This window comes from Somniosus microcephalus, chromosome 9 (genome assembly GCF_052327205.1).
Source record: "Somniosus microcephalus isolate GS21.2 chromosome 9, FLI_Smic_1.0, whole genome shotgun sequence".
Classification (NCBI taxonomy): Eukaryota; Metazoa; Chordata; class Chondrichthyes; order Squaliformes; family Somniosidae; genus Somniosus; species Somniosus microcephalus.
The window spans coordinates 212,494,016-212,507,531 of NC_140995.1; the positions used below are offsets into that span (position 1 = coordinate 212,494,016).

The window sequence follows — 13,516 nt, forward strand, 5'->3', positions numbered from 1 at the left end:
ACTGTGGGAACAGCTACACCACACGGACCGTAGCAGATCAAGAAGATCCACGATCACTTTCTCAAGGGCAAATAGGTAAGCTGGCCCTGACTGCAACGCCCACATCCCGAGAATGAGTAAGAAAAAGTCAACTTATGGGATAAAATGACTCCCAAGTACAGTGAACGTGGCATTTATGAGACCTTTATGAGAAGAAAATTGACAAGTTTCTGATAAGGGAGGGAGTGGAAGGATGCAGGATTGGTGCGGGCACAGTATGGAGACAGAATAGGCTTTCTGGAAGGCAGATCCAGAAAACTAGGCTTCCGTTTGCAGGAACCAGATTGGCCAAATGGGCTTTTTGGGGTTTCTGTTCTTGTGGTGTTACGAAGTAAAGTTATTGCTCAGTTGGGGTTGTGCGCCTGAAGCAATTAAATCCATTTTTTCTTCTGAAAGTAGAAATGTAGGAAGACTACAGACACACTGGATTTGGTTGCTCAGCTTTTCATGACCCCCAAATATCCTGAGGATGCACCAAAATCAGCAAAAATAAACCAAAATGAAGTGTAGTTTTGATCTTTCATTGTTAGTTGGCATGGAGACATTAAAGCCAGTCCCTGAGCTGAGGGCTTATTCAGCATGGCAATAACGCAAGGGTGCAGGATGCTAAATACGCATTTAACGAGAGTTGTATCATTTTTAACGACCGTTCTGAACGAATCCTTCCAGTGGTATTACCAAAATAACCACATGGCACTTGGCAAGTGGAGCAACAGTATGCAGTGTATATATATATATAAGAAAACACTCTACTGCAATAAACACATCAACTGAGTATTTGAAACAAATCCTAACTTAGTTCTTTTGTAAAACCACAACGAAATGTACTCAAAAACGTTGATTTGGAACCGAAAGCACTTTCCACCCACACAGAAGAAATTTAACCCAATTCAGTTTCAAGCAGCGATAATTTTGTTTCTCTTTGCTGTTTAAAATAGTTTCTGAATAGGCAATCTGTAGATATAAAAGGTTATGTATCTTAAAATAACATGAGGAATAAAACTCACATGATGCTTGCAACAAAAAATACACAGAATCACAAGCTTCGTATCACAGTGATCTATCTAGTCCCCAACTTAACACTGAAATCTTTTAAAATACTAATAGTCACAGCGAATATGCCAATACATTTGTTTAAAAATGTGTGGAAACCTATTTTCTAGTAAATAACATAGATGACAGACTGTTCCACTTAAACAACGTGATCTGGAGACGAGATTGACCATGCAGATAGGTACCTTTGGAAAGTTACAGCACGGAAGGAGGCCATTTCGGCCCATCGTGTCTGCGCCGGCCAACAAAGAGCTATCCAGCCTAATCCCACTTTCCAGCTCTTGGTCCGTAGCCCTGCAGGTTAGAGCATCCCAAGTGCACATCCAAGTACTTTTTAAATGTGGTTAGGGTTTCTGCCTCTACCACCCTTTCAGGCAGTGAGTTCCAGACCCCCACAACCCTCTGGGTGAAGAAATTTCCCCTCAAATCCCCTCTAAACCTTCCACCAGTTACTTTAAATCTGTGCCCCCTGTTTTTTGACCCCTCTGCTAAGGGAAATAGGTCCTTTCTATCCACTTTATCAAGGTCCCTCATAATTTTATACACCTCAATAAGGTCGCCCAAGGTCTGAGAGATCTCCTAGCACACCCGACATCTTTGATGGGAAGTAAATGTGTACCGAGGGGATCCTCTTTACTACACTATTACATGTCACTCTTGATTTGTCTCCTTCACTGTTTGACTGTTGAAAGTGGAGGGTGAAAACCAGTCCGTTGAAGATTATGGTAGACAAAAACATATATGGGGTATGTCTTGGGATGGCTACTTGCCCTTAAATGTACCTTAAAAACCTGTGTGGACTTCCAGAAGGTATTTGATAAGCTTTCAGAAGAGAGATTATCAGCAAAAATGGGAGCGTATGGAATTGGCAGTAGCCTTTCGACTTGGATTGGGAATTGGTTGGGAAATAGGAGACAGAGTGAGATCAAAGGTAGGAAGTATGATTGGCGAGAAGTGCCAAGTGGTGTTCCCCAGAGATCTGTTCTGGGCCTCAGCTTTTCACCATATTTATTGACTTGTATGAAGGAATAGAGAGTTGTAAATCCAAGTTTGTAGATGGCACAGAGTTAGGAGGGACAGCAAGTAGGACAGATGGGAGCAGGAAGTTACAGTGGGACAGACAGATTAATTGAGTGGACAAAACTATGGCAAATGGAATTCAATGTGGGCAAGTCTGAGGTCATCCACTTTGGACCCAAGAAATATAAATCCGAGCGTTTTCTAAATGATAAGAAACTAGGGCCTAGAAATTCACTATGGCCCTGCCAGCTGGCTAGCGCCCAAAAGTTAGCGCTGGGCGCGGAGCCATTTGCGACCGTCAGATATTCACTTTTTGCGCCCCAAGTCGGAACCGGGCGCTATTCCAGGGTGTGCCCGCCCCCGCTTGGGGCGCTGAAACTGAATTTCAGCGCTCTAGGTGCCGCTGCGCCACCCGATGCGGTGCGGCAGGCTGCGGTACTGCAGGCCTCCTCCTTCTCTTAAGGTGGAGGTGCCTACAACGGGGAGATCGCCGCTGGATTGTGCCGGCAAATGAGCCCGGCACCACGGAGAAGTGCCGGGCTCGCGGAAAGCAGCCGGCAATGCCGCGGGGGGGGTGGTGGAGGAGGCCGGGGAAGGAGGTGCGGGCGGCCGGCCGCACCGCCACCTTTATACGCCCCACTAAGGCTGCAGTAAGGCCCTGGTCTCCGGATGTTAGTAGCGGCCGCCACGGAGGAGGCGGCGGCAACTGAATATGGGTGTCGGGCCGGCATCGGGGCGGTAACGGGGCACTGCGCACACCGATGACGTCATCGGTGCCGGCGCAGCGCTACCGGCTACCGCCGAGCTCAATATCAGCGCAACCTCCTCTACTGGCGCAGAAGCCCTCTTTAGGCGGTAACTGGGCGCAAAGCTTGCAGCGCCTTACTAAATTTCTAGGCCTAGGACTGTAGAGGAACAAGAGATTCGGGTGTCCATGTACGCAAATCACCAAAAGCCAGTAGGCAGGTATAAAAGAGTATAAACTTGGCTTGTATTCCCTTGAGTATCTTCTTCTTAGGCAGTCCCTTGGAACTGAGGATGACTTGCTTCCACATTAAAAATGAGCTCGCAAGTGACTGATTAGTCCAATGCGGGACCTACACTCTCTGTCACAGGTGGGGCAGACGGTGGTTGAAGGGGCGGGTGAGGTGCTTGGGTTGACGTGCGCTCCTTGCGCTTGGCTTCCGCTTGCTCCCGGCGAAGAGACTCGAGGTGTTCGGCACCTTCCCGGATGCTTCTCCGCCACTTTGTGCGGTCTTGGGCCAGGGATTCCCAGGTGTCGGTGGGGATGTTGCACTTTTTCAAGGAGGCTTTGAGGGTGTCCTTGAAGCGTTTCCTCTGCCCACCTGGGGCTCTCTTGCCGTGCCGGAGCTCCGAGTAGAGCGCTTGTTTTGGGAGTCTCGTATCGGGCATGCGGACAATGTGATAGGAGATTGAGGGTGATCTGATTGCGGTGTTTAAAATGTTAAAAGAATTTGATAGGGTAGATACGAAGAAACTATTTGATCTAGTGGGGGAAATTGAGAACAGGGCAACATAATCTTAAAATTAGAGCTAAACCATTTAAGTGGGAAATGAGGAAGCACTTTTTCCACACAAATAGAAGAAATTTGGAACTCTCGCCCCCAAAATGCTGTGGATGTTGGGTCAATTGTAGCTTTCAAGACTGAGATCGATATATTTTTGTTAGGTAAGGGTACCAAGGCGGGAAAATAGATTTATAGAATGATGTAGAACAGAAAGTATTGTATGTCTCCGGGTATCTCTGCAGCGGAAGAACAAATCTTGATCCGAAATTGACATTAGCGTCACATTACCTTCCCACCTTCCTGAGGGCCTTGACTGAGATACAGTTCCATGGGCACCAGATGGTCTCCAGTACTTTGCCCAAGTAGCTATTATTGTTAACCAGTGTCAGTGGGCTAACAAAAAAAAACAAGTAGCATAAAAGCCGAGCCGAAACTGCAGAGAATCTTTGGTTTGGTTTTTCAGCGCTTTTTATTATAAGAAAAGAATCTGACTTCAATCTTACAAAGACGCAAAATATTTTTGGACATAAAAAGCACTGCAGAATTGTACAGCAGTATTGCACAGTTAAAAATGTCAATCCCCCTTCAGATACCTGGCAAGTCATCAGTGCAAGGAAGGAAAATCAAATTAAAATGGGGTGGGGGGGGAAACACAAGGGTGGTGGGGGCAAGGGGTGGGGTATTGTTTAACATTTGCTACATGTATACTGGGTCCTATACAGCGTATGAAAACACGACAAGAACTGAACCAAAATTAAATACCATTAAGCAGAAATTAACAGCCAAGGGGAAAAAAAACTGCAGAGGGCATTTTGGCTCAGTCTGACTATGGGTTACAGAGGGTGGCGGGGAGGTGGAAAACAAACCAGAAAAACACATGAGATGCTCTATACCTAATAAATAGTCGGTTCAAAATAACTTACACATATACATTTCCATCATTTTCTGTTATGTAAAAAAAGGGTGTGTTATGAAAACAATTCAGATCGTATTTGATTGTGTTTTAGGGGAAACGTGCGGCAGCTCTTGATATTCGCTGGCTCAGGTTCCAATAACTGCAGGAAACACTTATAAGATAAAAATGCATGGGCTCAAAATTAATCCACTGCTGAACTGCTCCGACGGCTTCACCTGACGAAAGGTCCACGCCGATCGCTGTCTTCCACTGAACCTCGGCGGAATGATGGGGACGAGCGGTGGTTCAGCCACTGAGTTGATGTCCGTTCCGTCAGATGACCGCACTTTAATGCCGTTATATACACACAGACAAGAAAAAGAAAGCTCTGATTTCTCTTCAAAGCTTAGAAGTAAAGATTGAAACTGCCCGCAACCTTCAGCTATCCAGTCTGTTTTTGAATGGTAGGGCTACATATTTGCTGGTTTTCCTTTCAGAAGTAAAACTGAAGAGGGAATCGATCACACACCATTGATCCTTCGCCTGCAAAGTATGTTCAACCAGTGCCAAACATTTCCATTCTGGTTATTCGGCGGTCTGTGGTTTCTTGCCTGTAATCACAAGGGATTTAAAGATTTTTATTAATGTAAGATTTTGAAAACACCCTCCCAAAAATATATTCAGTATGTATTATACTAAACTTGTGTCTTGAATGTTGTATTTTCTTTCCCATAATGTCTTTTTATAGTGACTAAGCCTATTTAGCATATTGGTACTTAATATTGCACTTAATCTAAAACTTTTAAAGTTTAACTTTGGTCCAATGCACTTTAATAGTACAGGGTATATACACTATCCTCTAACACTTCAAATTGCTCCCACCACCAGTAACAGACCTATCCAAGAATATCCAACAGCGAGAATATCCAACAATAAGTCTTAGACAACTCAAAACTTGGAAAGAAAGACCCAATTTTCATTCATGTAGTGGCTTTCACACCCTCAGAATGTCCCAAAGTGCTTCACACCCAATCAATTTACTTCTGAAGTGTAGTCACAGTTGTTATGTAGACAAAAGTGGTTGGCAATTTATGTACAGCAAGGTCCTACAAACAGCAAATGAATGACTGATCAGTTTTTGGTGGTGTTGATTGAGGAATAAATGTAGGCCAAGTCACTGGGAGAGAAGGCCCTGCTTTTCAAATGTCATGGAACCTTTTATGTCCCTCTCAACAGATGGAAAGAGCCTTGATTTAACAGAACGTCCGCAAGACAGCACTTCGAACAATGCAGTACTCTCTCATTAGTGTGCTAGACTATCTGCTAGTCATCAAGTCCTAACGTGGGGTTTGAACCCACAACCTCCTGAATCAGACAAGAAAGTGCTACCTATTGACTCAAGCTACCACTTGCAGAGTAAAATGTTGAATTGTACTGTGGATGTCTTTTTACAGTTCAAGTGGGTGTAGTACAAAAATGTTTAACATCCCTCGACACGCTTTCTGCGGAAACCTTAAAGAACACTGAATACAGTATCAAGTTTTAAAGGAATGGCATAGAACGTATACATATAAAATGCAGCTTTAATTTGGAACTCATTTTACATCTATTTTGTTTCATTTCTTTTGGAATACAGCAGTCTATGTATGTGACTAAAATTAAGATCTTGTCGGGTGAGCATGTTTTCAGTACAGTATATAGAATGTTCTCCACAACAATTTGGGACATTCAACTGAACATGGTTAAAATTTGAGGTAAAAGTTTCAAGCCATTGCGGGAGGAAATATTCAGTCACAACCTCAATTATAAATTATATACAGGGCGGAATAAGGGAAGGAATGACATTTCAGCATAGTGAACAGTGAGGAGGAGAGTGATAGACTTCAGGAAGGCGTAGACAGACTGGTAAAATGGGCGGACACGTGGCAGATGAAATTTAATGCAGAAAAATGTGAAGTGATATCTTTTGGTAGAAAGAATGAGGAGAGGACATATAAACTAAATGGTACAATCCTGAAGGGGGTGCACGAACAGAGAGACCTGGGGTATGTGTGCACAAATCGTTGAAGGTGGCAGAGCAGGTTGAGAAAGCAGTTAAAAAGGCTTACGGGATCCTGGGCTTCATAAATAGAGGTATAGGATACAAAAGTGTGGAAATTATGATTTTATTCTTTCATGGGATGTGGGCATCGCTGGCAAGGCCAGCATTTATTGCCCATCTCTAATTGCCTTTGAGAAGGTGGTGGTGAGCCGCCTTCTTGAACCGCTGCAGTCCGTGTGGTGAAGGTACTCCCACAGTGCTGTTGGCGAGGGAGTTCCAGGATTTTGACCCAGCGACAATAAAGGAATGGCGATATACTTCCAAGTATAAAGATGAAACTGTATAAAACACTGGTTTGCCCCCAACCGGAGTACTGTGTCCAATTCTGGGCACCATACTTTAGGAAGGATGTGAAAGCCTTAGAGAGGGTGCAGAAAAGATTTACGAGAATGATTCCAGGGATGAGGGACTTCAGTTACGTTGATAGACTGGAGAAGCTGGTGTTGTTCTCCTTGGAACAGAGAAGATTGAGGAGATTTGATAGAGGTGTTCAAAATCATGAGGGGTCTGGACAGAGTAGATAGAGAGAAACTGTTCCCATTGGCAGCAGGGTTGAGAGCCAGAGGACACAGATTTAAGGTGATTGGCAAAAGAACCAAAGGCGACATGAGGAAACACTTTTTTACGCAGCGAGTGGTTATGATCTGGAATGCGCTGCCTGAAGGGGTGGTGGAGGCAGATTCAATCACGGCTTTCAAAAGGGAGTTGGATAAGTATCTGAAGGAAAGAAATTTGCAGGGCTACGGGGAAAGGGTGGGGGAGTGGGACTAGCTGAGAGCTGGCATGGGCTCGACAGGCCTTCTTTCATGCTGTAACCATTCTATGATTCTATAATAAACCGAGTGACTCCAAAGGCAGCACGTCTCTTTTTTTTTAAAAAAAGGCTTGCATTTATATAGGTCTCTCAGGTTGGGTTTACACTTCCAACGTTAGTGATGGTTTCCACTTTGCTGTGATGCTCATATTGGAAATATAAGTTTGGTGTTGGGGACCTGACCTGACTCCCGATAGAAGCTGTTTTCGAGGAGGTAGTTTCATACCGCTTGGGTTAAACACTGCATGGAGTACGAGTGTGGTGTAAAACATGTAAGTGTGCAGATGGAGAGCCCTCTCCTGAGCAGGGGAATTACAGTTTGAGCCAAGCAATATAAGCGGGCCACTGCTTGGCTCAAACTAATACTGCAGCTACTGGCCTCAAACTCACAACTACAGTATAAATATGCCATCAAAAACCTCTCAGAATAATTAACGTAAATTGAATTATTTAAAGAGCCACAACGGTTATTAAGGCGAATGTGGCAGCCATTTTGTGCACAGCAGAATTCCACACTGCAATAAGATTTAATGACTTTTTTGTTTAAATATGATGGTTTTGGTTGAGGGATACATGTTTGCCTGGAGAAGTCCCTGTTATTCTTAGTGTGAAGGAATCTTTATTGTTCACCTGAACAAGCAGATGGGACCTCAGTTTAACGTCTCATCCAGAAAGAACGGCACGCCCGACAAGGTAGCACTGATGTGTCAAGTTAGCTGGTATGGGACTTGGTAAACTACTGCGTAACTGACACTGAATGGCTCAACACTGATTGGATGTCTTCCTCATCATTTATTTAAAAATCATTATTTATACAAAACTGCTCTGACTATTGTTTCATAGAATCACAGAAATTTACAGCACAGAAGGAGGCCATTCGGCCCATTGTGTCTGTGCCGGCCGAAAAAGAGCTATTCAGCCTAATTCAACTTTCCAGCCACAGCCTTGTAGGTTACAGAACTTCAAGTGTATATCCAAGTACAGGAAACTTCGCGATATCCGGCACCGACGGGACCGGCGTGATGCCGATCTATGAAAACTTCCGGACAGACCAGCGCTAATGTTGAAGGATACGGAGGTTTTCATCTCCGTATCTGACAACACTGTTGCTTAGCAACAGCTTGTAAACAGTCGGCCCGTACCTTGGAAGCGTCTCTGTAGCTTAGCAACAGCTTCAGAGAGGCTTTCCAGAGAGACTGTTTAAAAAAATGCGAGGAGAAGAAAAAAAAAGAAAAACCTAACAAAACGGCTGCTGATTTCTGCCGTTAGATCGAGGTTTCCGGCCATACAACCTCCGGATAAACCAAAGTTTCCTGTACTTTTAAAATGTGATGAAGGTTTCTGCCTCTACCACCCTTTCAGGCAGTGAGTTCCAGACCCCCACCACCCTCTGGGTGAAACAAGTTCTCCTTAACTCCCCTCTAATCCTTCTACCAATTACTTTAATCTATGCCCACCTTTCTGCTAGGGGAAATAGCTCCTTCCTATCTAGACCCCTCATCAATTTAATACACCTCAATCAAGTCTCCCCTCAGCCTCCTCTGATCCAAAGAAAACAACCCCAGCGTATCCAATCTTTCCTCATAACTAGAATTCTCCAGTCCTGGCAACATCCTCGTAAATCTGCTCTGTATCCTCTCTAGTGCAATCACATCTTTCCTGTAATGTTTCATTGTCCTCTTCTGAAAGCACTGAATCTTGCTGTGGTACGATTCCCTCAATCCATCTAATCAGTAAGTGTTGGCAGGATATCCGACTGTGGAGGGTATCATAACTGAGTCTGATCCCATTTTTACTCTGTGCCCACACTTGCGCACTTTTCAACAGGTCTCATTGGCTAGCAGTCAGGGGCAGGAAACCTGGTGCCCAGGGGTGCGGAGGACAACTGTAACACCACGATGTTGCTTCATCTGAAATCAACTAATTTGATGCATATATGTGACTCAGAAGTCCCCGGAGAGTTGTTAGTAAAATTGAAGCCCGTGGGATTAAAGGGGCAGTGGCAGCGTGGATACAAAATTGGCTAAGGGACAGAAAGCAGCGGTGAACGTTTTTTTTTCAGACCAGAAGTATACAGTGGTGTCCCCATGGGGTCGGGATTAGGACCACTGCTCTTTTTGATATATATTAATGACCTGGACTTAGGTATACAAGGGATCATTTCAAAGTTTGCCGATGACACAAAACTCGGAAACGCAGTAAACAGTGAGGAGGATGGTAACAGACTTCAGGAGGACATAGACAGGCTGGTGAAATGGGCAGACACATGGAAAATGCAATTTAATGCAGAAATGTGGAGAGGCAATATAAACTAAATGGTACAATTTTAAAGGGGGTGCAGGAACAGAGCGACCTGGGGGTGTACCTACACAATTCTCTGAAGGTGGCAGGACAAGTTGCGAAGATTGTTAAAAAAAGCACGCGGTATCCTTGAATTTATAAATAGAAGGCATAGAGTACCAAAGCAAGGAGGTTAATGCTGAACCTTCATAAAACACTGGTTCGGCCCCAGCTGGAGTCTTGTCTCCAATTCTGAGCACCGCATTTTAGGAAGGATGACAAGGCTTTAGAGAGGTTGCAGAGGAGATTTACTAGAGTGGTACCAGAGATGCGGGACTTCAGTTATGTGGAGAGACTGGAGAAGCTGGGGCTGTTCTCCTTAGAGCAGAGAAGGTTAATGGGAGATTTAATAGAGGTGTTCAAAATCATGAATGGTTTTGATAGAGCCAATAAGGAGAAACTGTTGTCAGTGGCAGAAGGGTTGGTAACCACAGGACACAGAATTAAGGTGATTGCCAAAAGAACCAGAGGTGAGGTGAGGAGAATTTTTTTACGCAGCGAGTTGTTATGATCTGGAATGCACTGCCTGAAAGGGTGGTGGAAGCGGATTCAATAGCAAAATTAAAAAGGGAATTGGATAAATACTTGAAGTGGAAAAAAATTAGAGGGCTATGGGGAAAGAACAGGGGAGTGGGACTAATTGGAAAGCTCTTTCAAAGAGGTGGCGCAGGCACGATGGGCCGAATGGCCTCCTGCTGAGCTACATCATTCTATGATTGTAAGAGCTGTGTTGCACTGCTAGTTTGCAACAATATTTTATTTACAACTTAAGTCAGAAGATTACAGAGCAGTAGATAGTTTTATTAAAGCATGATCTTAATTAGATGAATCAGATGGATTACAAGCATCAATCTGTTAGATGCCAGGAGCTAATAGTCATTATCTCGGCTTAAAGTAAACAATAAATGTTGCTTCTTACAGTAGACCACAGATTAACTGGGAGTGACTGAAAACCAACAGACCTGAATTTGGTCATAATGCTTTGCAATGATTAAATAAGTCAAATTCCACTTCCTCATCCAGGCTCCAGACTCGACTATTCTAATATTCTCCTGGCCAGCCAAATATCTTCTATCCTCTGTAAACACATCCTAAACTCTGCTGCCTGTATCCGAATCCTGCCCCGAGTCATGCTTACCCGTTACCCTGGTTCTCCCTACCTTACACTGGCTCGCTATCTCCCAACGATTCGATTTTAAACTCTTCTCCGCATCATTAAATCTCTTCATAGCCTCACCCCTCCCTATCTCTGCCACCTCCTTCTGCCCTACAACTCCCCATCTCACCTCCCACCCCAACTCCCCATCTCACCTCCCACCCCAACTCCCCTCCTCACCTCCCACCCCAACTCCCCTCCTCACCTCCCACCCCAACTCCCCTCCCACCCCAACTCCCCTCCTCACCTCCCACCCCAACTCCCCTCCTCACCCCAACTCCCCTCCTCACCTCTCACCCCAACTTCCCTCCTCACCTCTCACCCCATCTCACCTCCCACCCCAACTCCCCTCCTCACCCCAACTCCCCTCCTCACCTCACCCCAACTCCCCTCCTCACCTCACCCCAACTCCCCTCCTCACCTCACCCCAACTCCCCTCTCACCCCAACTCCCCTCCTCACCTCCCACCCCAACTCCCCATCTCACCTCCCACCCCAACTCCCCTCCTCACCCCAACTCCCCTCCTCACCTCTCACCCCAACTCCCCTCCTCACCTCTCACCCCAACTCCCCTCCTCACCTCCCACCCCAACTCACCTCCCACCCCAACTCCCCATCTCACCCCAACTCACCTCCCACCCCAACTCCCCATCTCACCTCCCACCCCAACTCCCCTCCTCACCTCCCACCCCAACTCCCCTCCTCACCCCAACTCCCCTCCTCACCTCTCACCCCAACTCACCTCCCACCCCAACTCCCCTCCTCACCTCCCACCCCAACTCACCTCCCACCCCAACTCCCCATCTCACCTCCCACACCAACTCCCCTCCTCACCTCCCACCCCAACTCCCCTCCTCACCCCAACTCCCCTCCTCACCTCTCACCCCAACTCCCCTCCTCACCTCCCACCCCAACTCCCCTCCTCACCCCAACTCCCCTCCTCACCTCCCACCCCAACTCCCCTCCTCACCTCACCCCAACTCCCCTCCTCACCTCCCACCCCAACTCCCCTCCTCACCTCCCACCCCAACTCCCCATCTCCCCTCCTCACCTCACCCCAACTCCCCTCCTCACCTCCCACCCCAACTCAACCTCCTCACCCCAACTCCCCATCTCACCCCAACTCCCCTCCTCACCTCTCACCCCAACTCCCCATCTCACCCCAACTCCCCTCCTCACCTCCCACCCCAACTCCCCTCCTCACCTCTCAGCCCAAGTCCCCTCTCACCCCAACTCCCCTCCTACCCCAACTCCCCTCCTCACCTCCCACCCCAACTCCCCTCCTCACCTCCTACCCCAACTCCCCTCACCTCTCACCCCAACTCAACCTCCTCACCTCCCACCAACTCCCCTCCTCACCCCAACTCCCCTCCTCACCCCAACTCCCCTCCTCACCCCAACCCCCCATCTCACCTGACCATTGGCGGCCGTGCCTTCACGTCCTAGGTCCTATGCTCTGGTATTCCCTTCCTTAACCTCTCCACCTCCTCCATTAAGACCCTCTTTAAAACCCACCTCTTTCAGCAAGCTTTCTGTCACCCCATCTAATTTTTTGGCTCATCATCCATTGTTTGATTGTCTCTGTAAAGCGCTTTGGGGCATTTTTCTATGTTAAAGGCACTATATAAATGCAAGTTGTTTTGGATTCTGGATTTCTGCTGGTGTTTTGGGGATTCACAATCTGTGATTCTGCCCATTTATCGTCTGTGCCGCCAGTTAACGGTGAGTAAATTCTTTTTCAATAACACGAGATTCCAAGATTCCCATCAGTGTTTTGATGATCAGGTTCCGCCTGCTTATCTATGAAAACTATGAGCTGGCGGCCCGAGCTGGGAGTAATTCCTCCCGTAGAAAACTTTAAACAATTCTGAAAACCACTGATTTGTGTGGGGGTGGGGAGGGGAGAATGTACACAATTGCAGAATACAATCCGCAAATCAGAGGCAAAAACCCTGGACAATCCTGTCAACCCATGCAATAAAAAATTAATTTGAGATTCAGTCACCCTAAAACGGCGGCCCTGTATCCACAATGTGTCTTTTTTTTTAAAAAGGACATTGTCCAGTTACACCGTACTGAAGGATAGAAGAATCTCCAAAAATACCTACAGTATCATTATATATATTTAGTACTTTTTATAATTATACTGTACATTTTCATGTGATTATATCTTACAAAGCCAACTCAGCAGTCATTGGTGTGGGGGAGGGGAATGGGAGGGGGGGGGGGGGGTGAAGAAAAGCTTTCTCTTGGCTCAGGGTACAGACTTGGGAGCATCGAGTGCAACAGCAGCTGGTGTTTGTGGCTCTGTGGTATTGGCTTCGAGTGAGATTGTTTGGCACAAAGGAATTGCGATAACAACTAGGCTTTTCCCCTGCAGAAGCTGAGGGGAAACGTACTCTGTGTACGTGATTCCTGTGGAAGCAGTTATGTGCAACCACAATGGCAGATTTTTATCTCTTCAAATAATACTTTAATGTTTAAAAAGTCTGGCATTGTTCTCTAAATATCTTCAAACCATATTTGCAGCACACATATTCGCTGTGTTTTATATTGTGGCACAGCTGAAA

The 13,516-nt window shown here is 46.1% G+C and overlaps 1 protein-coding gene and 1 long non-coding RNA gene across 3 annotated transcripts in view; one reads left to right on the forward strand and one right to left on the reverse strand.

The window, feature by feature from the left end:
• The window catches only part of LOC147113001 (uncharacterized), a 66,871-nt gene that overhangs the window by 38,091 nt on the left and 15,264 nt on the right, over positions 1-13,516 (forward strand). The window lies entirely within an intron of this gene.
• Positions 4,075-13,516, reverse strand: part of LOC147113002 (bcl-2-like protein 11) — a 50,475-nt gene continuing 41,033 nt past the window's right edge. The window contains exon 4 of one of the 2 annotated variants that reach the window (XM_085997865.1): positions 4,075-5,147. In XM_085997865.1, coding sequence (XP_085853991.1) covers positions 5,058-5,147 — 90 coding nt within the window. In that variant the 3' untranslated portion in view covers positions 4,075-5,057. The remainder of the gene's footprint in view (positions 5,148-13,516) is intronic. The other variant, XR_015079609.1, reaches the window with a different exon arrangement.